The 27,516-nt window shown below is 36.2% G+C and overlaps 1 protein-coding gene across 3 annotated transcripts in view; it reads left to right on the top strand.

The window, feature by feature from the left end:
* cacna2d2b (calcium channel, voltage-dependent, alpha 2/delta subunit 2b) overlaps positions 1–26,818 on the top strand; it is a 31,062-nt gene extending 4,244 nt beyond the window's left edge. The window contains exons 3-38 of one of the 3 annotated variants that reach the window (XM_082138418.1): positions 3,169–3,285; positions 3,365–3,424; positions 3,996–4,040; positions 4,406–4,529; positions 5,687–5,818; positions 5,939–5,996; positions 6,806–6,856; positions 6,930–7,029; positions 7,472–7,633; positions 8,623–8,733; positions 8,923–9,001; positions 9,172–9,221; positions 11,463–11,552; positions 11,646–11,711; positions 11,794–11,868; positions 12,764–12,838; positions 13,338–13,409; positions 13,631–13,702; positions 14,778–14,839; positions 14,926–15,002; positions 15,094–15,154; positions 15,244–15,341; positions 16,464–16,554; positions 16,633–16,695; positions 16,788–16,891; positions 17,938–18,036; positions 18,147–18,238; positions 18,359–18,406; positions 18,499–18,570; positions 20,142–20,294; positions 20,415–20,467; positions 20,638–20,693; positions 21,671–21,797; positions 21,874–21,983; positions 22,127–22,209; positions 24,270–26,818. In XM_082138418.1, coding sequence (XP_081994544.1) covers positions 3,169–3,285; positions 3,365–3,424; positions 3,996–4,040; positions 4,406–4,529; positions 5,687–5,818; positions 5,939–5,996; positions 6,806–6,856; positions 6,930–7,029; positions 7,472–7,633; positions 8,623–8,733; positions 8,923–9,001; positions 9,172–9,221; positions 11,463–11,552; positions 11,646–11,711; positions 11,794–11,868; positions 12,764–12,838; positions 13,338–13,409; positions 13,631–13,702; positions 14,778–14,839; positions 14,926–15,002; positions 15,094–15,154; positions 15,244–15,341; positions 16,464–16,554; positions 16,633–16,695; positions 16,788–16,891; positions 17,938–18,036; positions 18,147–18,238; positions 18,359–18,406; positions 18,499–18,570; positions 20,142–20,294; positions 20,415–20,467; positions 20,638–20,693; positions 21,671–21,797; positions 21,874–21,983; positions 22,127–22,209; positions 24,270–24,371 — 3,090 coding nt within the window. In that variant the 3' untranslated portion in view covers positions 24,372–26,818. The remainder of the gene's footprint in view (positions 1–3,168; positions 3,286–3,364; positions 3,425–3,995; positions 4,041–4,405; positions 4,530–5,686; positions 5,819–5,938; positions 5,997–6,805; positions 6,857–6,929; positions 7,030–7,471; positions 7,634–8,622; positions 8,734–8,922; positions 9,002–9,171; positions 9,222–11,462; positions 11,553–11,645; positions 11,712–11,793; positions 11,869–12,763; positions 12,839–13,337; positions 13,410–13,630; positions 13,703–14,777; positions 14,840–14,925; positions 15,003–15,093; positions 15,155–15,243; positions 15,342–16,463; positions 16,555–16,632; positions 16,696–16,787; positions 16,892–17,937; positions 18,037–18,146; positions 18,239–18,358; positions 18,407–18,498; positions 18,571–20,141; positions 20,295–20,414; positions 20,468–20,637; positions 20,694–21,670; positions 21,798–21,873; positions 21,984–22,126; positions 22,210–24,269) is intronic. The other 2 variants (XM_082138419.1, XM_082138420.1) reach the window with 2 other exon arrangements.
* The last annotated feature ends 698 nt before the right edge of the window (positions 26,819–27,516 follow it).

A 27,516-nucleotide genomic window follows, 5' to 3' on the forward strand; every position in this document is an offset into this window, starting at 1 on the left:
TGTGTGTGTGTGTGTGGCTTTTCCAGTATCTCTGTCAAGCGTGTGCTCATTACTCTGGGTCTGGCCCGCATGTCAAACACCCACAAACAATGAGGAACTGAGACACTCCTGCAAAATCCGTGCTGGAGAATATAATGATCCTGCCATTCCAGCACTGAGAGGCTGCAGTGTCTGAATGCATCCTGAAGCTCTGTGTGTGTGTGTCTGTGTGTGTGTGTCTGTGTGTGTCTGCTCACATCACTGAGAGAACAGATGGTTCACCCCTCTGATGCTAAAGTCATTCATTTACCCAGAATGCCACAGCGCTGTAGACAGAACGCTTCACTGCTGATGATCAATACAGGCATATGACAGCTCCTTTATAGTTGTATTATTTGTCCGGTCATCATCATCATCATATTATTATTATTATTAGAGATAAACATGTTTCTAATGATGGCTAATGATCTTCTGAAAAACCTCTAGAGCTGAGATTTAAAAATAAAGCCGAAATACACTCCATGTAATCGCCATGTCTTTTGATCAAACCTGACCCTGAGCTAATGCTCTTGACCCTAATACTTGACCTCTGACCTCGACTTTCATCAGCCTGTGTGCGACGAGTGTTTGATTGTCTCTCCATCCGTACAGACTGCTTATTTTTCTGTCAGAGTTTGCGTTTATGCTTTTCTCTGAAATATTTATTTTTTAGCATCTTGCATGTTTAATATTTTTAACATTTTTAGCATGAAATATCACACAGAATTCATTACATTTTTATAATGTGATGCATTTCAGAGTAATCAGGATTAGCATCATAATTACTGAAAGTAACTTTATCATAAAACTGAAAGTAAAATAAAATACATACATTTTCATGACTATAAAACTAAATAAAGATTAAATAAATAAAGATTTTTGTCAATGGGGAATTGCTAGAATGGTTGTGGTTTACTATTGGTCGATCTCATGTGAGTGACAGGTTGACCCGCCCTCACGCTAGTAAACACATTATCAGAGAAGAGAACAGATCACTTTAATTAGATTAAATATTACAAGGGCACGTGAATACGTATATATATATATATATATATATATATATATATATATATAAAAATAATAGTAACATGCATAGATAAATCATCTATTATAAATACTCAATACAATTTTTATTTCATGGTGACTTTAAAACCCACCTTCATTAACATAAAAATGCTGAAATATAACAGTTTACCATGTTTGATGATACCAGTTGACACATGAACCCCTGGTTTCACAGACATGGCTTAAGTCTAGTCCCAGACCAAAATGCATGTTTGAGTTGTTTTAACTGAAAGCAACTCTGACATATCTTAAAATATGTCAGTGCCATTGTTTTGTCTCAAGATGGACATCAGTAATGTTTTTTTTTTTTCTAAGGCACGTTTTTAAAAGCTACTAAAATGTCCTAATTCAACTAAGGCCTAATCCTGGTTTAATCTATGCCCTGTTTGTTAAACCAGGACTAACTTTGAAACATTGTTGACTAAAAACTAACCTGAAACTAGAAAACTCTTAATTACTGTAAATAAAACTAACCTCGAAAAAGCTAAATTAATGAAAAAGACAAATTGAACTTAACATAAAAATGTTTTTATTATTGCGAATTGCATTTGGCTTTAATTTGTGCTAATATTTTAAAACCAGGAGCCAAAATAACGCAAGCAGATAAATATAGCTAAATAAATGCTGAGTCTCATTTTATTTAGCAGGACTACATTGGATTGTGTAATGTTAGGCTACGAAATTATTGATTTATTTAAATTTTTTCTTTGGAATAACAAGTTCATGGGTCTCATCTTGACTCACTGTCTTGTTTTAAATGCAGCATCTGAAAGTTAAAGTTGTCAGTGTGTAAGTGAGCGTGTGTTTGATGTTCTTGTATTGATCTGAGCTCTAAACAGCTCTTGTTCTGGACTCAGAGGTTATTTACCGGCTTAATGAGGCTCGTCTTCTTCAGTCACGCCGCTGGATTACAGCAGCTGTTGTCTCACATCTCACGCTGGAGCGCAAACACTCATTTACACTCAAAAATCACTGTTAAATGAGTTTATTTTTAGTGCGTCACATCTGACAGGAAGTTACACGGGTTTCCCAGTGATGAGCATTAATAATTTAAAACACAAACATGCATCTCGTTCGCTGTTTCCTCCAGCTGATGAATATCCTCTTGATGGTGAATATATATATATATATATATATATATATATATATATATATATATATATATATATATATATGAAATCATGAAACTCTAGAGGGAGGGTGCTGGCTCAGTGCTGGCCCAACACTTCTGAGGGCCCTAAGCAAACCTTTGAGAAGGTTTCAAGAAGCCTTGACTGTTAAATAGCGTACAGTGATTTGAATTTCAATAAACATTATTACACTTTAGAGAAAGTATATAAATATATAAAGGAAAACCCTTTAAAACGCATTAAACTGCCAGTAAGAACAAGTAAAATCAACCTGTCAACCAAATGTTTGTTGACAGCTTAATAAATGCTTTATGAAAGTAATGATCTGTCACCATGTAGCTGTCAGAAAAACTATAACACACAGCTGAAATGATTTTCCAAATGGCTGATTTACTAACGAAACTAAAGCATGATAAATATAGTTTACCCGAGAAAGCTTAAGTAAACACGACTCTGCTTAAGCCGAATCTGCGTTTATATTTGCATGTTATAAAAAAATGTGTTTACATAGTAATATGCTACTTAAATAGTCTTTGAGAGCAAGGTTGCCCCCTGGTAGTTCAGGGGCCCTATGCACCTTGTGTAGTTTGTGTATAGGGAGGACCGGCACTGCCCGGGCTGATAGGTCCTAAAGTGCAAGCAATCACATCATTATTGTTTTGCACAAGCTGATTGGCCTCTGGTGATTCTGCAGCCCATGAGATTGCTTGCTTAACATTTAAATAGTTTGGTTCATTGTTTGCTGTAAAGTAGTTCCTCTGAACCTCTCCACCTCCCCCAGCTCCACCTGCCGAGATCTGCTACAGGATTTAGCCTATGTATGTATTTATGCAGCAGCAGCAGCAGCATATCTTACATGCTCACAGCAGCGCGTCTGTGTATCTGTTAGCAGTAGCAAGTCAAGTATTATTTTTTTATATATATATATATAATATGGATGTCAATGTTGTTTCAGATCTACAGTGAGAAGAGAAGACAGTTCAGTCTGGTCAGAAATAACCCTCGAGACATCGTAGAAAAAGTGGCGACTGACATTGAGAGACTGCTGGCCAAGAAACGCAAAGCGCTTGAGGTAAGAAAACATGCACACAATCACACACGCACTTCCTTCAGGATTACTCTTGACGGTTCTCGCCTATGTTTTGGGTCAGAAACTGGCGAGTGAAGCGGAGCGTCTTCAGAAAGATCATCACTGGCAAGATGGAATCAAGGTCAGATGGTTTTAACGGCGCCAATAGTTTTTATGCTCACTTTTATGCATTCCACAATAATTTTGCAAGCATTTTCCAGACTCTTCATGCACTTCGACATTTCACTTTTAAAATTGATTTTGCATGTATGATCCAAGTCGATTCAGACTAATTATTCCTATGTTGCTTCAACTGATTCATTCAAATGAACCGCACAAATTGAGCGGATTCATTCTCTCTTTTTTACATTTCTTCCATCTGTGTACCTTGATGCACCTCTTCCTCTCATATTCACATCCGTATATCTCTGATCCAGATACGAGCTTTACACACACTCGCTGTGAGTCATGATTTCTGTGAGTCTGTAGCTTGAGGGTCTGTTTAAGCCCGATAGATTGTGACGTCTCGTTTTTCTGACTGATTTGATTCATTAGAGATGTTCAGCTCGACTGACAACACACATGCTCATATGAGTGAACTGTGCTTAAATGAGCGTTTGTCATGCGGAGGACATCTGTATTTGACTCTTCAAATACTCAAGCCGATTTTAAACAGCAGATTTTTGTATTTTTGTTCTGTGTGTTTATTTCAGGAGGAAAATATTGAATATTATAACTCTAAAGCAGAGATGGACTATGTAAGTACTGAGTACATCTCTATCTATCGCCGATGTGAAAAACATGTAAAAGTTTTTAATATGTAGATTTACATGCTTTAGAAAGTGGGCCTGTATGAAACATTTTAAACTATTTGAGAAAAAGCATATTTATGTTAATGAAAATGACGCTTTCTTGGTATGTATATAGGAAATATTCATGCATTCATACACAATTTATTTTTAGAAGCTAGTTGCTCAAACTTCTAACTTCAAAACTACTATTTTGCATATTCATTTATCACCATATGACTATGATTTTGACAATCAAACTCAAGCTGAAACGATGGCCTCATATGTAATATGTGTGTGTGAATGTATCTGATTATATCGTTTATTCTCGTCAGGATGGTGAAGACATCGATTCTCAGATGTCGCTGAAACTGGAGTTCGTGTACGACCCAATCTTTAAAAATCATGTGAATTTCTCACACACCGCCGTCCAGATCCCCACAGACATCTACAAAGGCGGTGAGGAACCAGTCTGATGCTATTAGATCTCTAAGAGCCAGTAGTTATGTTTGGGAATGTAATCGTGTGAGATGGTTGTGGGAAGTGATTATACCAAATCATTTTGAGGACAGACTTTTCAGAAAGAACGAACCAACATTTGAGATGCTGTGCAATGCGATTGGTCCACTGGTTATCATTTACATGCTTGGAGTTTTGAGTTTGAGTTGCTTATAACGTTTATCTGGAAATGCAAAGTGCGCCATTTGTAACGGTCACTTTGTGCTTTTATGGTAATCTGAGGTAAAATGAGAACTGCGCATGTGCGTTGAGTGTCAGTAATAGATTCGACAGGTGAGGAGAAGAGATAACCGCTCTATCGACCTTTGTACTCTTCCTTTTATTTCCTTTTATATTTTGTGACCTGAGTTGAATTTTTATTTGAATGCTTTTTCTCACTCAATCCCCATGTATGTGGACGAGTGTGACGTTTAAGTCATTTTATTAAACCCGGGAAAAATACGCCATCTCTCATCTCTCGTGAATCTTTTCCTCCGACACCACATATTGTTTTTCTCTCTCTGGGCAACAACATTCAACTTTGCGTTACACATTACACCAGATTTATAACGAAAATCATTTATAAACCTACGCCAACACTGGAGAATACATCAATATCTTTCTTAATGTGCAAAGATGTTCATCGCGATTTCAAAATAAAAGTTTGAACCGTCGCTCTGGGTTTGCATGTTTTTATGTCGACATGTTCTTGTTCAAGAAATTACAGTGGCTGTAGCATTTCTATTTGGCCAAATATTAAAGATTAAGTGGACATTTGAACTAAATGTTTGGTCAATATTAAACAAGGATTTGATCCTGCTGTAAAGTGTAACAACAACAATCAATGTGCGTTGGCGCACTCTGCTGGCATTGTTTATATTATGTATATACAATATGTATTAAGTGTTGTTCACTAAAACTATCTTTTTATACTTTATTTGAAACAGTTATTATTGCCTTATTGTTCTTACACATGTATTTTAAGTCATTTAAAGGCTGTTGTTCAAAAAAAAAAAAAAGATCAGATTACTCTATTAATCATCAGAATAATCGTCTGATTGCCCAAATAATTGTTATTGACTGACAGTCCTAGTTGTAATGTGTCTGTCTGTCTGTAGCTCCAGTGATTCTAAATGAGCTGAACTGGACTCAAGCGTTAGAGCGAGTCTTCATGGAGAACAGCAGAGACGACCCGTCGTTACTCTGGCAAGCGTTTGGGAGCGCCACGGGGGTCACGAGATATTACCCAGGTAATCTGCTTATCTGCAGATATAATGCTTATCTGTGCATACTTATCTGTGTCTAACTGAAGGTTTCAGTATGTTTTGCATTAATATATTATTACCCAAAACATTTTTGTAACATTTTAGCTGCTCCCTGGAGAGCGCCGGATAAGATCGACCTTTACGATGTACGACGGAGACCCTGGTAAACACTTTCTGTATCTTTAAAGTGTTTACAGGAATCAGATAATAAGTTGCCTTGTGAAAAAAAAGTGTGGTTAATTGTATTAAATGTGTTGTAGTGTAGTTCAAATCTTAAAAGTATATTTAAATAACTGTATTTGCAAATAATATAATATTGATGAAATAAAAGGCCACTTAAATGTACTTAAAGAGAGAACACTTTTATGACACTTAAGTACACTTTTACAAAGTGCACTTTGTGAAAATGTCAAACTACATTTATTTAAATTTATTATTTAAATAAATGTCATTCAATAGAATTGACATCATGGTATATTTTAATTTACCATGCTTGTCAATACATTCAGCAAGATAATATAAGAATACTACTATATACATTTTTTTCATTTAATATTATTTATGTAATAAGCACTCATTCACTAGATTGACCCTTCGCTAAGCTCCTCCCCCTTGGTTGTTAAGCCAGACTTTTCTTACAAAACTTTGTCATATAGCCTAGTTGAAGTGATGTTTTAGATGAAAAACTTGATTTTCCTGTAAAATGTGCTCATAAAATAGTAAATGTTGTATATATTATTCATATCTGCTGCTTTCTTCAAAGAAATAATTGAATTATGCATTTAACATGGTGGTAATATTCATTTGGAGACATGAAATCATGTCAAACTGTCAAAAACTAAATCAGAATTTTTTTTTAAATCCATAATCATCTAGACATCTATAGAAACAGTTGGCTGGCTTTGATTGGTCAGTTTGTGGGCGTGGCCTAGGGCATGTTGATACTCAAACTTGTGTTGCTGTTTTCCTCAGGTACATTCAAGGAGCGTCATCGCCGAAAGACATGGTCATCCTCGTAGACGTGTGAGTATGTACGTGCTTTTTTGCTGTGCGTTTGCGTTGTTTGTTCTACCTTGACGTTTTTTTCCATCCACAGGAGCGGCAGCGTCAGTGGACTCACTCTCAAACTGATCAAAGCTTCAGTCACAGAGATGCTCGACACGCTCTCCGATGACGATTATGTCAATGTGGCTAGGGTCAGTGTGCTATTTCGAACATGCCATGATGTTTTTTGGATTGTGAAAGTAGCTTCTGGTCTCCCATACTGGTTTTAGAAGGGGTTTTGGACACTTTTTAGCTGACCAGGTTTGTCTTAGCTGGGAAACCTGCTAAAAGACCAGCCAAAACAAGCTGAACACCAGCTTGGCCAGCCTTGGAGATCAGCTTAAACCAGCTAAGACCAGCGAAGACCAGCCAACCAGCCTAGGCTGTTTTTTTTAGCAGTGCACTGACACTTTTGTTAATCGACTGATAAAATATTCTTGAAATTTTTGCAGATATAATAGAATACAAAGGCTGTAATATAAAGCTACTAAGTTAGTTATGTGTTAAATATTCACTGTTTATTCTTTTTTTTTTTTATAATTCATGAACCTGTACATTTACTTGAGCTGTATTTCCTCTCTCGTTCTGTGGTAGTTCAATGAGAAGGCTGAGGCAGTGGTGCCCTGCTTTAGGCACCTGGTTCAGGCCAATGTACGCAACAAAAAGATCTTTAAAGAGGCTGTGCAGCAGATGCAGGCCAAAGGAACCACCGATTACAAATCCGGCTTTCACTTCGCCTTCAACCAGCTGCTCAACGTGAGTCTGAACACAGTTTACACGAGAAGTTCATCGACAGCATTTGTAGCGGAATATATGGCTTATATAAATACTCAGTTTCAATAGTACAACCAAAAGACATGAACAATATGAGTGTTAACATGATTTTAGTGCAGAAAATCACTTACTCACCTTTATATATCCATTCCACAACTTCATTGCTATAATGCAATGCCATAAACCCTAATATGTGACCCTGGATCACAAAACCAGTCTTATGTTGCACGGGTATATTTGTGGCAATAGCCAACAAAACATTGTATGGGTCAAAATTATAGATTTTTCTTTTATGCCAAAAATCATTAGGATATTAAGTAAAGATCATGTTCCATGAAGATATTTTGTAAATATCCCACCTTAAATATATAAAACATTTACTTTTGTGAATGGATGCAGCACTATCGCCAATAGAAATGGACAACTTTAAAGGCGATTTTCTCAATATTTCGATTTTTCTGTACCCTCAGATTCCAGATTTTCAAATAGTTGTATCTCGGCCAAATATTGTCCTATCCTAACAAACCATACATCAATGGAAAGATTATGTATTCAGCTTTCAGATGATGTATACATCTCAATTTAAAAAAAATTACACATAAGACTGGTTTTGTGGTCCAGGGTCACATATGACTGTAAAAATAACGATTTACTCATGTTGCCTTTAAAATCTGTAACACCTTTTGACTTCTTGGGTCAGTTTTGAAATTTAAGTTTGTAAAAAATCAGTCCACAAATGCTGCAGATTGAGCTGAACTTGTACAAGACCCAGAATATCTCTTTAACACACCTGCATTTTGTGAAAATTTGGACCAATGAGATTTCACCGTGGGCGGAGCTACCCAGCTTGAAACCAGGCCTCGACAAAATCACGGTTCATTTGATTAAAGAGATGTCATGATTTGTTGCTTGCTCTTTTGGTTCGGACACAGTATTATAATCTTCTCTCTCTCCGTTTCTCGTTCTCACAGAAGACGAATGTTCCTCGAGCCAACTGCAATAAAATCATCATGTTATTTACTGATGGAGGGGAGGACCGAGCTCAGGACATCTTTGAGCAGTACAACTGGCCCAATAAGACGGTCTGATCATCACTTTCCTGACATGTTATGATTTATATCTTCATTGTGTGTTGAGCGTCTTGTGTTTCTGCTCTGCTGTTGTCTTCTGGAAGTGTGTGTTCCTCATAATTAGCACTTTCCTCCAGTGAAACAGCTTGTTTCCTGTCTAATTTGCCGGGGTAATTGTGGGATATGTGATGGCATCTGCAGGTCCGTGTGTTCACGTTCTCGGTGGGGCAGCACAATTATGATGTCACTCCGCTGCAGTGGATCGCATGTGCTAATAAGGGTGAGACAAATGCTCAATTGGATTTTTCTTGTAAAAATGCGATTTCTTCCTGAAAAAAAACTAAAATCTGCCCTTACTATGATAATATAAGTAGATTTTTATGCTGATGCATGTTGAAAAATACAGAAATCACATGTGACATCTCACTAAGTGTCTCACTGTCTCGGCAGGATACTATTTTGAGATCCGCTCCATCTGTGCTATAAGGATTAACACCCAAGTGAGTTACACACACACACATTAATGTGTGCAAGTTTTTTTTTCCTGTTATGGCTGGCAATATCAAATTAAGCAACATTGTAAATGATTTTATGATTTTAATGCGCCTTGGTTTATTTAGTTAAGGTTACTAAAGAAAAGAGGCTGTTTTCACGATTATTCATTCTATCGAAACTCACAAATATGAGACACTTTAATAGTGTAATTGAAAACTGATTAAAAATTCTATAGCAAAATCAATGTTAGAGCTGGTAAATCTGATTCGTTTCTGTGAATGAGTTCAAAGTGTTCATTTTTAATGAATTAATTCGTAACTGATTTGTTACGAATCAATACCTCCCACAATCTCGCAGCCCACAAGTACAGTATGTTATAAAAAAAACACTTTGTATGATTCAAACTGATTCACAATTTAGTTGGTACGTTTGATTTGTTTCAGTGAAAAAGTGTTTCAGTTAATCGACTTGTAACTGATTTGTTTTATATGACGTGCTTCACTCAAAAATGTTTGTTGTCTCGCGAGTATATGAGAAACAAAACATTTTAGTGGTATGATTCAAATTGATTCACAATTCAGTCAGTGAGTTGATTTATACATTTGATTCGTTTCAGTGAAAAAGTGTTTAATTTAATCAATTCTTAACTAATTTGTTACAACATTTCTGTGAATCAGTTCAAAGTGTCCATTTCAATGAATCAATTCGTAATTGATATGTTTTACACGACATGTGTGCTTCACTCAAAAATGTTGTCTCGCAACTCACAAATCAGCGACTCTTTAATAGTGTGATTCAAATTGATTAAAAATTCAGTAGCAAACAACATTTGAGTTTAAAGTTGATTTATTTTAGGGAATCAGTTTATTTCAGTTAATTTTGTAACTGATTTTATACAACATCTGTGCTTCACGCAAAAATGTTCTTTGTTTAAAGGGGTCATATAATGCCATTTTTGTACAAGCTAATATGATTCTTTAGGGTCTAAATTAAAAGTTTGTAATATACTTTAATTAAAAATTCTCATTAGTATTGTAAGAAAACACTAATTTTACCTGGTCAAAAACAGCTCTGTTTTCAGCACGCCGTTTAAGTGCATGTGTCTTTAAATGATAATGAGCTTTGCTCACCCCACCCCTCTGTTCTGTGCGGACACCGTTTGTAATAATAACACAATAACCATAACGCGTTGTTCATTATAAACGTGGGATTATGAATTATATTGAGAGAACGTTGTACATAGAAAACATGCCGTAATGTACCCTGAGTGTAAACCTTAGCCGCATTCATCGTGAAGCGTGTAAGCGATTTGCAAAGATTAATATAAAGATTAATATAAAGGTTAAAAAACATTACACTCACTTCTTCTGGAGGTGCAGCAGGAACACGAATAGTTGGTACCGATCCTTTTTTCAGGAGCAGCTTCTTAGCAAAACCAGCTTTATGCTGACCCTCGTTTATAAAGCAGTCTGGTGTGTGAAATGATTCGTGCAAACATGAAAGCATTGACGTTGATCGTGGGGAATATTCCCTTCGAAAACAAAACTCAGCCACTGCGTCTTCAGCGGTTCGGATTTAGGAACATCAAAATGACTGCTGTGTTCCTTATTACACCTAAGAACAGAACACCACAATCTCTTACACGCCATTCTACTCCAGCGTATCAACAATGACCGCGCGGACTATGATGACAGACAGCTCGCTCACGAGCGAGGGCGGGTCTGTGTTGAAACGCTGCTGTCAATCAACAATCGTGGGAGGGGCGTCCGATCTTGTGACGTCACAAGATCGAACGGCTTGATTTGAGACAGGGGAAAACATATAAGGAAATAATAAAAAAATCACTGGATGGATTTTTATCACTTTATGATGGTTGTGTACAGGCACTGCCAACACACATTTCAGTACAATCAACTTGTAAAAGTGCATATACCATTATATGACCCCTTTAACAATTTGCAAGAATGAGAGCAACATAGTGTTATTTGTTTTATGCAAATTGTGTGGGTACAAGTAAGTATTTATGTTTCGTTATAGTGGTGCATATAATTATTATTGTTCTTCTGAATGGAAAAAAATACATAATATTGAGATATTCAATATAGTCAAAAATATCAAGATGTATATTGTTGTTTTCATAACTTTATCATTTTTATTTGATTTTATTTGGCCAAATCACTCAGCCTTAATTCAAACACAAATGGTGGTATTTTCCGGAAGGTAAAATGCTTGAATGTGTGTCACAGGAGTATCTGGACGTATTGGGCCGCCCCATGGTTCTGGCAGGCAGAAGTGCCAAGCAGGTGCAATGGACCAACGTCTATCAGGATGCTCTGGTGAGAGTCGCTTCGACCCGCCTTCTGTCTCTGAAACATATGGGCCACTCTGGGTCCGTCGTACTTAAACGTGAGTTTCTGTTTCGCTCGCAGGGTTTGGGGCTGGTGGTGACGGGGACGATGCCGGTCTTCAACCTCACCATAGACGGAAACTCTCAGGTGACGCTCGATTACTGATGGATCATCTTCACGCTGAACTCTGCTGTGTGCAGATCATTGATGGCAGTGTTTGTGTGTTCAGAATCAGCTGCTTTTAGGAGTGATGGGGGTCGACGTTCATCTGGATGAGCTGAAGAGACTCACGCCACAGTACAAGGTGAAGTCTTCTACACTCACAACCTGCAATTGTTCTCTTGAGCTACTTTTACCTTTTAGTTCTGTTGCTGTAACCTCTTTAGTTCGATTTATTTCTGTTTTTCTCTTAATAATAAAATAAAAAAGGTTAGATGTTACCACATTAAACAGTTAGCATATTAACACTTTTATATTATATTATTTTATATAATATTGTTATTTTACATTATATAATATTATGTTGTTAATGTTTTTCTAAATGTGGTTAATGAGGTTTTTAAAAATGTGTGTGATGATAAAACATTCATATTTTATCATATTAATAATATATTAATATACACTGATGGTTAACTTAAATGGTGAAGTTTTATTAATATTTGTGAAAATACATATTTTAATAAAAATGTGTATTCATTTATTATATCACATTATAAACATATATTCATTTATATTTTATTGCAATTATAATGTATATTATTAATATATGTTTTTCTAAATGTGGTTAGTGAGGTTTTAAATTGTGTAACTGATTCAATATATATTAATTATATTACAGTATATACATTTATAAGTTTATATTATATTATAAATATATTCATGTAAATTATTCTTTTTTGTAAATGTGGTTAATGAGTTTTTTTTTTTAAATGTATGTTACTGATATAATAATATTTTTATTATGTGCTTGTCCAATCAATAAAAGTGTGTTTGCTCCAACACCTTCATGTTAAAGGTTAAAGCATGATTCCCATTTTATCATGGCATTTAATATTAGCAATTTTGTGTATGTCTCAGTTGCAATTGTTGCTTTATATCATACAGTATATTGTAATTGTATTATTATTAGTCTTTTATCCGTCCACTATGAGAAACAGGAAACGTCATCACAGACTGTTTTTCTCGTTCTCTGTGTGTAGCTGGGAGCAAACGGATACATCTTCGCCATTGACCCAAATGGATACGTGCTCATGCATCCGAACCTGCAGCCTCGAGTGAGACTCTGATTGTCTGTGTGCAAACCGAAAGGACTAAACAATCCCGCTCATTTGTCTTTTAATAATTTCATTTTCATGAACAAAGTGCACCAACAGCCCATTTTTGTATTTTGTATTATTTTGGGGAATGCAATATGACCCAGATATGTTCTTGACGGGTTTCGTAAGATTCATCATGCTCATGATTGTGTGTTTGTCTCAGTGTTGTTTCAGTATAATATATATTTTTATTTAATATTTTTAATAATAATTTCCATTTTAATTTGATGTATAGTTTTAGTAATTGTTGTGCATTTTTGTCTTTTACATATATATACATCTATATAGTTTAAATATATTTTTTTATTTTAGTACTTAAAGTTAAACTAAAGAATAGATTTGTTGCCTTGGCAAGTAGCTTTTTATTTCAAGTTTATTTTATTTCAAGTAACGAAAATGTTTTTAGTTTTAGTTAGCGATAATAACGCTGGTTGTGTTGATGTTTGTCTCATTGCAGGAAGAGGATTTGCCAGAGCCGGTGACACTGGACTTCCTGGACGCAGAAGTAGAAGACAGTAGTAAACAGGAGGTGCCGTCTTTACTGATCTAACATTCTGATTATCCTCGAAAGAACTCGCATCTTTCTCTGTTGTTCATAATAAATGAATCATTGTTTTCGGAGTGGGCGGCACCAGCACACTCACTTCATGTGTTAAATATGACGTTTGGCTGAATCATGTCTGATAATGTATGTTAAATCAGCAGGAGCTCATGGATAACGTTCTAACGCCTGCTTTTGATCCTCTTCAGATTCGTCGGCAAATGATTGATGGCCGATCAGGAGAAAAGACGATCAAAACTCTAATTAAGTCATTGGACGAGGCAAGTGTGTGCAATTAATGTGTCAGATGAAACTAGGACATGTGTGATATCTGGGACATGACTTTCTATAAATGGCTCAAAATTACAGTTTCAAATTTCAGATGTACATGTCTATGATGCCCTAAACGATGTCATTAATTAGCCGGATCCCAATTTGCATAATTGCGTTATGTCCCAAATATACAATAGAAGTATATACTTCACTACTAATGTTAAAGTACATTGAGGATTTTGTTAGAGTACTCCAGTTTTTACATAAAATTACATCTTAAAACCACAAATCGATTTATTTGCATGTTTGTGTGAAAATTTTAGAATCTAGATAATTTTTTTTGTTAAAATAAAAGTAATTTTACATATTTAAATTTTATATGGAGCCCCTAAAGGAACGGGAAAAAAAAATATTTCAATGCTTTTGCTTTCTCTCGCAAAAGTTTTGCATTCCCCCGATAAACTTTGCGTTCGCTCGTAAAACCTTTGTTCCCCAAGAAACTTTTGCGATCGTTGTCAAAAATGTTGCTTTTCCTGAGAAACGTTGCGTTTGCTTGCAAAACTTTCACGTTCGCTCACAAAACCTTTGCATTCCCCCAATAAACTCTGTGATCGCTAGCAAAAGTTTTGCATACCCCCAGAGAAACTTTGCATTCGCTCACAAGACCTTTGTGTTCTCTCTCAAAAACTCAAACGTTTTTTTCAAAACGTATATGTTTCTCAGTGAATCGCAAACATTTTTTGAGCGAATGACAAGTTCCTAATAATTTTATTATTTATAGACATTTACTAATAATAACTGAAAAGCATGGATGCATACTTTAAAAATCCATCGGAAATAGTGTGCACTACACACTAATTAAGTGCACTAAATTAAAATTTTAAGTGCACTTCTATTTGAGACATACATAGAATGGCTAGAAACGGCTAAAAACGTTTAGTTTTGAAATCTAACAAGAATACTGCAGATTCTTAGAGATCTGTGCAATTGCTACATCTAAGTAAATGCGCCATATTGCCCAAATGCACAGTTGAAATCCTTGAGTAAAAAAGTCTGATAATGAAATGTTTTTTTTTCTTGCAGCGCTACATTGATGAGGTCATACGCATTTACTCCTGGACACCAATTAACGACACTGATTACAGGTATGAGTCGATTCGGCTGTTCTGATTATACGGTTTGACGTTAAACATTCTGAGCTCATTGGTTGTTTTCATGTGTTTTCCTGCAGTCTGGGTCTGGTACTTCCTCCGTACAATGAATATTACATCCAGGCTGATCTCAGCGATGTCATGCTACAGCTGCAGTGTGAGTGTTTCCTTTAATACGGATGTTGTCTTGTGTAAGATTAGTGATCCTGCTGTTTCATCCTCAATAATCTCTCCTGCCCTTCTCTCAGATTTACAGTCTCTGCTGCCGAACTCCTTTGAGTCCGCCGGTCATGTGTTTCTGGCCCCCAGGTTTGTGCACATAGATCCATTATGATACTTCCTCTGTTAAATATTATTGTGTATATGTATGGGCGCTCACTGACTCTCTCTATCTGTAGAGAATACTGCAAGCGTCTGCAGTTGGCTGAGAATAACACACAGTTCCTGGCGAACTTCCTGTCTCTGATGGTGGAGATTTCACCTGAATCTGAAGACTGTGAGTAACCTTCACCTCCAGACCGGAGAACATGTCGACACCAGCAATGATTATTACATATTACAGCACTTATTATTGAACATTACAGATCTGTAATAAAACATGATAGCAACAGTTATTTTGTGTCCTCTGGTAATTACAATATTACTGCATTCATTATTAAATATTACAGCTGTAATTAAATTTTACAAAATGTATTAATAAATATTACAGCATTGATTACTAAATATACAGCTCTCATAAATATAACAGCATTTATTACTAAATAAACAGCTCTAAATATTACAGTAATGATTATTAAGTATTGCAGTGTTTATTAATAAATATACAGCTTTAATTATATATTACACTACTGATCACTAAATATTACAGCTCTAATTAAATATAATAGTATTTATTATTAAATATACAGCTTTAATTAAATATTACACTATTGATCGCTAAATATTACAGCTCTAAATAAATATAACAGGATTTATTACTACATATACAACTCTAATTAAATATTACAGCGTTTATTATTAAATATTTCAGTATTGATCACTAAATATTACAGTATTGATTACAAAATATTACTGCTCCATTTAAATATTACAATATTAAAGCATTGATTACTAAATATGCAGCTCTAATTAAATATTACAGCATTGATTAATAAATATTACACTATTTATTAATAAATATTTCAGCATTCATTTCTAAATATTACAGCTCTAATTAAATAGTACAGTATCAATCACTAAATATTTCAGCAATTATTACTAAATATTACAGATCTAATTAAATAGTACACTATTAAATAATATTACAGTTCTTAGTAAATATGACTATATTGATGAATTCATATTGATTTCAAAATATTACAGCTAATGGCTACATATTACAGCATTGATTACTTAATATTACAGCTAGTATTGATTACTAAATATGACATTATTATATTAAGGCACCCATAATTAAATAAAAGTAATATATTTTCAATGACTAATAACAACAAAATCCTCATGAACTAAAACTAAGTCATAATGCACAATTTAATATTTTCTCGCCATCTAAAATGGGAAGACTGTATTTATTAACTGTGAGAATCTCATAATTTTATGTTTTTAACCGTGCTCACAGGTGATCAGGGACTCATTCATAACCTGATCTTGGATTCAATGATCCTCTGGCAGCTCGCCACACGCGTTTGGCAGAACAAAGACCTCAACACGTAAGATCAGACCCGTCAGAGTCTGTTTATTTACTTTGAATGTTTTCAGCTGTTCATTGGACAATCTGATTTCTGCAGGTACGGCTTCCTGGCGCTGTTCGCGTCCACCAATGGAGGCGTCACACGCGTTTACCCCAACATGTGAGTGACGGCGCTGCCGGTACTGTAATGACATTACAATTACTGGAGGCTTCGTTAAAATATGTGTGTGTGTGTGTGTGTGTGTGTTTCAGGGCTGCTGAATCATGGGACGAGGACCCCGAGCCCCTGAACTCAAACTTCTTCCGTCGCAGTCTGGACAACAAAGGCTACATCTTCAGAGCGCCAACACGAGCCTGTGAGCCTAATAAATTACAAACACTAAGCAAAAAGTGGCCGAACAATAAATCAACCAATGGATAATATATATATATATATATATATATATATATATATATATATATATATATATATATATATGAAGAGTTCAGATGCAAAAGCCTCTAAATGCCATCTGAAATTTTCTTCTAGAATGATCATTTTTATAAAGCCTGTATAATTTAAGTTAAGTAATTTCACTTAAATGACAATTAATAGGTAATTTGCATTGCCATTTAAGTGAAATTATTGAACTTAAACATACGAGCTTGATAAAAATGATCATTCTAGAAGAAAATTTGAGATGGCATTTAGAGGCTTTTGCATCTGAACTCTTCATATATATATATATATATATAATTTATTTATTTTTTTTTGCTTATAACAATAGCTGTCTCTGCTGCAAAATGGACTGGTATCTACAGTATATAAACGTTTTTAACAAAACTATATTTAAAAAATGCATAATTTATTTTATAACAATTATAGAATTTTATTTATCAATAAAATCAATTTAAATTATATTAGTAGATTTAGAAAATATTTGTGATTTATTTTATATATTTATAATTTTTTGACTAAATGTAATTTTTTTGTTCATTAAATAGCATTTCAATTTTAGCATCATTAAATCAGATATTAGCCACCATGTTCTATAGATATGAGCCCATATTGCTCGACCGCTATTGTAAAATCATAATTATCAACCGTAAAACCGGAACCCATTTAACTTTCATAATGTGACATATTTCTAATCGTTAGGATATTCAATGAGAAAATAAAAGTTGGGTGGGTCTTGTCTTTTACAGATTGATTAGATGGTTCATACATTTCATACCGGTTTCAGAAGTTGCAAGTAATTACGAAAGAGTATGAAGACATTTTTGTGCAATAAAACTTTGTTAAGACACTAAATAAAGTCTCTAAATTTTGATTTCCTGTTGACTTTATACATTAAGTATGGGTGATATTCATCCCTTTATGTAAAATTTTCACCGTTTGAATGACTCTGATGTTTGTGTCTAGCGATGGATGATCTGTTAATCTCAGAGAACGGCACCGTGGGGATTCTGGTCACCACCGCTGTGGAGGTCGTGATCGGAGGCAAAACCATGAGGCCTGCTGGTGTGTTTCTCAGAAAAAACCTATTTGAGACAAAGCTGATAAGTCATTACGGCTGAGGTTTAAAATCACATTGTACTCTGACAATCCTCATCGTGTGTTCCTGTTATTAGTGGTCGGCGTTAAGCTGGATTTTGAGGCCTGGGTCGACAAGTTTAAGATCCTCGCCAGCAACGTATCAGACAGCAGACAGTCCGCACATAAGGTAAGATTGTTTTTGGAAAAGAGGAATTATGGAAGAAAAACGTCACCCTTCTCACATTATGTTCATCTGTACTGGCATGAGTGTGGTGAGATGTTGTAACTTCATGTTTGTGTTGTGCAGTGCGGCCCGTCCAGATCCTGTGAGATGGACTGTGAAGTGAACAGCGATGTGAGAAAACCTGCACACTCAAACTCTACATGATAACAGATCTTCTTGGCTGTACATGTTTTGGTTGATCTGGTTTTGAATGTGTGTTTCAGGATTTGCTGTGTTATCTGATCGATGATGGCGGTTTCCTGGTTATGTCCAATCAGAGAGATCACTGGAAAAAGGTAGATGCTCCAAAACACCAAAAATAATATGTATACAGTCACATGAAATCTATCTATATATAAAAATCAAACTTATAAAAATGTTTGTTAACACAATATTATATTAGATTATATTAGATCATATTTAGGGCTGTCGATTTAATGTTAATTTAATTAATTAGTTTTGGAAAAAAAATAATGTTAAAATTGGTAACGCATTTACGTACACTTATGTAGTGCTTTCACCAAATGTAATGCATACATTTGCTCTTTTTAGGAAATGGAAAGAACACTATGATGTCTATATTTTTATATTGTGGATTTATATATAGTCAGACACTTGCATGTGTCATTATATAATTAACATGTTACCAAGATCAAGCTCAAATGGAGTTTTTCTGAGAATTTGTGTTCGTCATTAGAACGGCCGCATGTGAAACAGTAAGTGCATCGTACTTGGCGAAATATGGTGATACAAGGTTTCTGCCCGACAGCGACAATATATATATTTAGAATATAAAACATTTCGTTTGTAGTATACCTAAATTAAATTCACATTTGTGTTAGCTACACATTAATCATGATTCATTATATGACATGCTTTGCTCAAACTTTTGCCATTGCGTTAGAACCATAAACTGTAAAAAAAGATGGACGACGCCCCTTCGCTCTCTTCCATTGGTGAGAAGTGAAGCCGCCAGTGTCCCGATATGGCGCTGACATCTTGGAACTTGAGTCTGCGCAGTAGCGATCTCGGGACCAGACCTGCGCAGTAGTGAGCAGGAAGTAAAGCCGCGAAATCAACGCTCCGCCCTCACTCTCGCAGAATGCATTCTCCCTGAGTGCACTCTTTTACAAACTGATTGCAGTACGACAAGAGGCTTGTTAAAATAAAGTAAATACAAATCTCCTCAGTCCTCCGAAGATCCCGAAAAAAATGTCCGTTGGTGCTTCAGTGACTACTTCGCTCAGAGAACCTGTCAATCACAGCTGTCAATCATGACGTTACACCACCGCATCACGTAACTAACTAAAAACCAACTTATTTTTGAAACAAACACTTGAACTTACATCAGCGTGATAAAAACGACAGCAAATGAAAGAAACCACCTTTGGAAAAAAGATATTTGAAGTGTAATTTAATTGTTTAGTTGGTCTCACGTCCCGTTGAATAGCACGGGGAGGCGGGGCTTATGACCTATACTAGGACCAGTCACCGGGGGGCGATCGAGACGTTTTGGCTTCACTTTTCAGGGCTTGTGCGGCACGCTTGGTTAGAACTGGTTACACTCACTGTTGTCGCTGGCAAAAAACAAATGACGGCGCCGTGTGTGTAAACGTGCAGATTAAGGGGTGGTAATATTATAATAATAATATTCCTACGCCAGAAGGGGAGCGAAATCTGATCGGCTTATTTACATGCTTGCAGGAAAAGGCTTACCAGTTACTGGGTTGTCACTTTTCACGTTTTCTGGGTTGGTAGATGCACCGGAGACCTGATTATAGCACTTAAACACAGAAAAAGTCAGATTTCATGATATGTCCCCTTTAATATATTAATAAGCACGTCTTTATGTCCACGTCTGTCTCAGGTGGGGCTGTTCTTCGGCCAGGTCGACCCCTACCTGATGTTCGCCCTCTACAACAACTCAATCTACGCCCGCCATCAGACCTTCCAGTTTCAGTCGGCCTGTGAGCCGACGGCCAGCAGCCACACGGGAGCCGCACACAGGGGATATTATGTGGTGAGAAACTCATTTGTTCATGTTCCATTGATTCATTGATGGTGTCCATTTGAATCTCATGTAGGGAAACTGATGAAATGCAGCAGTGTTTTGGTATTAAAAGTCTTTTTTTGTCATTAGCCCTCCATTGCTGATTTCCTCAGTCTGGCCTGGTGGACGTCAGCAGCAGCGTGGTGAGTACAACTGAAGAACGTTGATAAAACCTTCCCTGTTGGTTGATAGAGCAACATTCAGTAGATATACGTCAAATATAAGAAAGTGAAATTCTGTTTTGGTAAATCCATTCATGTCTTGATAACATTGTTTCAGATACTCATGCGTTAATGTCGCTGGTCTCTTTCAGGTCTGTTCTCCAGCAGTCCCTGTATGGACTTATCTACAGCAGCTGGTTCACCACAGGTTTGTTTTTCTCTGATTTTGTCACGTTGTTTAAAAAAAACATTTACAACAGGTCAGGCTGGTCTGTTAGCTTGTTTTATAGAGCACATTTTAGCTGTTTAGGCTGGTTGGAGAAGTAATTCTCTGCAGGACCTTCTAAAGCCTCGTGCAAACTGGGACTATTATCACTCGCGCTTATCACCAGCGTTTTCCGACACGTCTTTGTGTTCATACCCAAGCAATACACTGGCGATACGCCGAGTGAACGTGCAAATTCACTCCCTGACAGTAGATGGCGCTTATTGAAAAACAGTACGCAAGTACACAAAGTGGCGCTGCGCAACTTTACGCTTCTGACACTCGCTTGTCACACAGAAGAAGAAGGGAGCCAGTATTTACGTGCTTGCCAAAACCATTCACACACTTTTTGCTAAATGGCAAACAGAACATGTATATTTCAAGCAGCAGCAGTAAAAGCTCCAACTATGAAGAGATTATTGTTCTATTGAATGAGGAAAGACGATGGAAAAGACGCCGATATTGTAACTTCAGCAGCTCTCATTGGTCGGCCAGTTTTTAACGTGGCGCGTCAAACCAAAAAAACGAATCCGAGATGTTTCTTTCTATTTAAAATGCACTTTTACAGCTGGCGTTTTGCGCGTCGGTGTGCATACTCACATTGGCGCCCTTTGTTTAGTCACGAGGTGTTAAATGTCGGCGATAAGCATGAGTGATAAGCACGAGTGATAATCGCCCCGGTGTGCACGAGGCTTAAAGTCGCATTCTAACCATAATTCAACATCTGAAACACTCATAGAAAGCAACAAGGTGCATCGCACAAATAGCATTCACATGTTTCTAAACTAATGAAGCAATACTCCAAACTCAATAAATACACAGCACACAGATTTAAATAGACATTTTCTCTTGATACTTCATAGAATATATTTTTAAATGAGCTTTGATCATTCTGGGATTGCATTATGCCGGTTTTCTAGCAGACGCCTGGGCTGAGAGTTCAGACACTAAAGGGAGCAGCAGCTGCGTGACGGTTCACAGTCAGTTCTACTTCACCAACACCACCAACTCCTTCAACGTGCTGCAGGACTGTGGGAACTGCTCCAGGTGTGTGTTTGTGTGTGTGAACATTCCTTTGTGCATTTGAACACACTTTTCTGAACTCAAACACTTTTTCTGTCAGGTTGTTCCACGCCAAGCGTATAGAAAACACGAACCTGCTGTTTGTGGTGGCTGAGACGCTGCCCTGCAGCTCTTGCGAGATCGAGAAACTCCTGCCTGTCAGAACAAAGTGTATCCTTCCTTCCCATGATCCCCTGCACACAGAGCAACACTAACAGATCTGATTTTAACCCTAAACTACTCTGTTTTCTGTTTGATTGATGGATGGATGACAGACAGAGCTTGTGGCGTTTCCTTAATCCTTTCTTCTCCAGCTCAAGAAGAGAACCCGTGTGATGTGTTAAATTCTGCCCGCTATCGGAAAGGACCTGACAAATGCTTCGACTACAACTCAGAGGTGAATTGTTGTCTGTTGCTCTGATCAAACACTGTTTGTTTTGCATCTTTAGTTTATATTTTGTAAAGATGATTTTTATAATGTAACTGCACCCTAGAAAACACATAGCAATACCCTGGCAACCACCCAGAACGCTCTAGCAACCACATAGCAACATCTTGCCAAGAACCCAGAACACACTAGAAACTACATACAGTAGCAACCCAGAACATCCTAGCAACTACTAGGAAAACTTGAGCAGCCACATAGCAACATCCTGGCAACCACACGGAACACCTTAACAACCTCATAGCAATGTCCTAGGAACTACCAAAAACAATCAAGCAACCACACACACACAACTACCTAGAACAACCTAGCATTTTTAAGGCCGATACCGATCCAAATATTTGGTGATTTAAAAATCTGATATTCCGATATATCGGCCGATATACATCTAAAAAAAAAAAATCCAGAAACGCGTAACAAAACATAAACAGATTTCCCTAACATTAGTTATTTGTAGTTATTTATGAGTCCTCACTAAAATAATATGATAATGCAGTTTAAAAATAAACTTGTTTGTTTTTTTGTCACAACAGAACAGAGGAACATCAAAATAAATGAAATGTATAAATGTCAACTTGCTTATCCCTTTACCTGCACTCTTTTAATTCTATCCATCAAGCTACAACAAACCATTTTCAATCATCATTTGCTGCCTGCGTTCTAAAATCTACTACTTAGTGATGCACTAAATCCATTATGTGACTCGTTTTTCTCTATGTCTAAATGTTCACTTCTCGTGTGCCTAACTTATGCTTTACAATGCAGGGACTGGAACTACAGATATGCTAGTTATAAATACAGTAATCATTACTTTATTTAGGCAGAATAAGTTCATTGTGATTTCTAAGTTCATTAATGTTAGCGGTCTTCCACTGATAGCCATGGCATTAGCTAGCTTTGTGGTTAGCTAAAGTCTATGATAGCCATAATTTAGCAATGGATAACGTCATACTGAAAATTATTGTAAAACATACTTTTTCAAAATAACAGGCCGGGGAGAGATGACACATCTCATTGCTATAACTGTCACGCTATTAAAGAAATACAATCTTCAGTCACATTGTCCAAGTTAAACTGACAGTCAGTCAACTATACTATAACAACGTAACGCAATTACTAGCTAATTCCGTTTCACTCTCGGCTTACATGTAACAGCAGCAAAACTGGACATGGCTGTCACAAATTGTGTCATGCTTATTTGAGTTAAGAGAACTGATGGGATGTTCTTTTAATTGTTATTCAAGCAATGTATGTCTCGTGACAGTTGCCAACTTACCATGAACACACTTCACAGATGATCTCAGTTGTGGATGTTCGCTAGGCCTAACTCTGGCTGGATCAGCTGGTGTTTTGTTCAACAGGGACGTTGTAGAGTGCCCTCTGGTGGACAAACTATGCAACGCCAACACTCATAACATGGTTGAAGGGTGTTTCGTCTGTTTTTATTTTATTTTTTAAATATTCATTTATCGGCCATTATAAATGCTGATACCAATAGTTTGGAAAATGCCTAATATCGATATATCGGTCAGGCTCTAAACCACATAGCAACATCCTGGCAACAACCCAGAACACCCTAGCTACCTCATAACATTGTCCTAGCAACCACCAAGAACACTAAAGCAACGGCATAGCAACATCCTGGCAACCACCCAGAACACTCTAGAAACTACATAGCAACCAACCAAGAACATCCTCATAACATTGTCCTAGCAACGAACTAGCAACCACCCAGAACTCTCAAGCAATCACATAATAATGTCCTGTCAACTATTCAGAATACCAAAGAAACAATATAGATCCTGGAAACCATTCATAACACCCTAGCAACCTCATAACATTGTGCTAGCAACTGTCAAGGACATTCAAGCAACCACATAGCAATGCACTAAAACCACTTGGAACACTTTAAAACTGCATAGCAACACCCTAGCAACCAGCAACAAACAGCCTGGCATTGTGATAGTGCGTTTATAGTGAATGTTAACCGGAACGTCCTCTGTTTCCTGCAGGAGAACACGTCTGAGTGTGGCAGCGCTCACTCTTTACACTGTCCCATGGGAGTTCTGCTCTGGATTCAGTTATTGTCGCTTTACCTCATTCTACGATCGTAATCGGAGTCCCACTGCCTTTGGTGTTCCTGTCCCTCATCCGTACAACGCTCCGGGTCCTCTCCTGACATCCGTCTGATTATCCAGTTCTCATCGTGAGGTGCATTCCAGCTGTGTACCGTTACAGCAGAGCATGATGGGAAACATGTCTTAGTAACCCCTGACATTGTGCAGATCCCCAAAAAAACAAAACAACTGTCTTAAATGGTTCACCTTTATATTCAGAAAACGTACAAAAAAACAACAACAACCTTTCTGCTGCCGTGAAGTATTTTTGCTTGCCAAATCCAAAAACAGGAAAGGACCTGGTTTGTTTCGAAAGACTGAAACACGACACAAGTTTTGACGGTTATTATCACAATCTCGCATTGAGTGTTTATTTGAGTCTTGCTTTGTTCTGGATTTAGTGCCAAACCCTGATGTATGCTCAAACGTGAGGGACACGCAGCTTTCATTGAAATATTTTGTTCCAAGGCTTTCTTGCCAAAAGAGAATGCCGTATTATCGCAAACTGCTTTGTTTAGGAAAAAAGAAAAAGATTTTGATTTCGCTTCGTGTTTATTTACAGCTTTGTCGAATGTTTTAAGGGCATATATTGTGTATAAAACTGCTGCCTGGTTTGTTACCCAACAGTGCCTTGGCGCACTTGTCCGAATGGACCAATAATAGCACTGGACGTGGATTAGAGTGACCCTGAATGAATGCTGAAGAAAGTCACTATATTGAATGTTAACTTGACTTTGGTTTGCAGCATAAGGGTGAATGTCATGAAACCTGGCAAACATGCATTTTTCACCCTAAATCAAAACAAACAAAAAAATTCACAAAGAAAATGAAGCGTATTTTGAGGACCATTAAGATTTTAAAACTAATAAAGCACATTTTCCTTACAATTCTCATTACCGAAATGAAAAATAAAACACATTTATTATTATTACCGTAATGTGGATTTTTTTTAGCAAGTTATACTGCCTTAATTTGTGATTATTTAAATGTATTTTACTGTAATTCAGTAAAAAACATGAAAATAATGTAACAATGCAACAAAAAAAATCCAGTGTTCCTACAAATACACTTCATTAAAAAAAAAAAAAATTCTCATTACCGTAATGTGGACAAAATACAGATTTTAGCAATTGTTATACTACCTTAATTTGTGATTTTTTTTTATTTATTTTTTTTACTGTAATTCAGTAATAAATAAAAAAATACATGAAAATAATGTAACAATGCGAAATATCCACAGTGTTCCTACAAATACCTTTCATTTTCTTCTAATAATTTTCTTTTCTGTTGAATTTGGGGTGATTTCTCGTGACTCGCCCCGCGCACGTCCTTTAGCATTCAGTATGGGTTTTACTATACATGTTCTACTGATTCTGTCTTTAGAAAGGCACTCAAATGGTTTTAAATTCTTTGATGTAAATATGGTAATTCCACACTGAGTTGATCTAGTTCAGTGTGTTTTAATGAAATGGAATGCAAGCTGATGTCTCGCTGTCCTGCTGCATGCTGGGGAAAAATGATTACTGCTATTAAACTTAATGATTTCAGGACATTTATTGGAAAGACACTCGACCCTTACAGCCATTCGATGGACCGATTTTATGTTCTCATTGAGTTCATAGATGCTATCGAAGGGTCGATATGTATTTATTTTTATTTAGTTTAAAAGATACGTTATGTATATTGCTTGCGAAATGTATCGAGTGTGAATTTTGAGACGCTTTCATGCTTTTATTGAGATGTTTTGGTTTTTATCGCAGATGTTTTGTTGCTTTTCATTGATTATCTATAACAAAGGTCAATCTAGACCAAAAAAAGTAGTTGGTGGTATTTCATCTTTTAATGTGGCCACACTTCCAAACCAACTGTACTTCCAAATGAATCAGACTGGGCCGAGATTCTGAAAGGGTTTCGCTTGACGTGTTTTGTATTGTAATGGCTTGAGCAATACTTTGAATTATGTCAACTACGCTGAAATGCAAGTGAGCGCTACTGAATTAGTGTAAGGAGAGCATGAAATCAGTATTGAGCCGCTTTCTTTGGATGACTTTGATTCAGGCTTGTCTTTGAATATCGGCTTAATGTTTGTATGTGAGCTATGAGTGTTCTAACAGAATTATTTAATGCCAATAAGAGTATTTATACTACTGTCTTTATGTAAAATTCTCTCAGTGTTACATTGAATTTAATTATGTGAATAGGAATGTTTTAAGTATTTTTATTTTTATTTTTGTTTGTTTTTTATTTCATTGTTCTGCAGATGTTTGTACACTTTGTGAAAGGGTTTTTCCTCCCTTTCTGCGGTCTTCCATATCACTTCATTTTGTACAGATGGCACAAGTCTATCAAGAAAGGCTAACTTTGTATCATATTGTGTCATTCACTTCTGGGAGATGTTTATAAGAGAATTGGTGAGATAAAGACATTCATATTTTTCACGTCAACTTGGTATGGATTTTTATTTTTTACTCCAGAGTTATGTATTTGATTATGAAAGAGAACAGAAGGTTTTTATTACAGCAGTAAAACAATTGCAAGTAATCATATTTTATGATTGCTTCCTGTGGTGTTCTAAGCTTGAGGCTTTAAAGACTCAGCTGCTTCCTTGCCCTGTAAAAAACTTTTTTTTTAGTTATTAATATATTTATTTTCATATTTTTACTTATTTGTACATTAAAATATATATATATATATATATATATTTTTTTTTTGATATTTCTATATTTAATTTATTTTAAGGTATTTAGTTTATGTTCTTTATATATTTTAACTTACATTTTTAGATATTTTTATTTGTATTAATTAAAAATCAGTAAAGTATTTGTCTCAGATTAGAGGTAGTAGCTGGCGGCGCTCACAGCTTGTTGACCTGAGACTCGGCAATGTCTTCCAGCTCATGCTGCACTTTCCTGTAACTACTGTTAATAACCCGAGATTGTTTATGTGGTAAATAATGTGGCTAGCTAACTGGCACTGCTAACACAGATAGCTTATGTGTTGATATAATACACTTTTCAATCGTTTATTTTAAACACTAGGTTATGAGCCCTTGTTAAGAAAGGTTTTATTTACATGAATAACTCATTGCTAAGTTCATTTGGTATTAGAATATGTGCTAACTAATCTCCCTAACTGTGTTTGC

Source organism: Leuciscus leuciscus (assembly GCF_965113295.1).
Source record: "Leuciscus leuciscus genome assembly, chromosome: 15".
Taxonomy (NCBI): domain Eukaryota; kingdom Metazoa; phylum Chordata; class Actinopteri; order Cypriniformes; family Leuciscidae; genus Leuciscus; species Leuciscus leuciscus.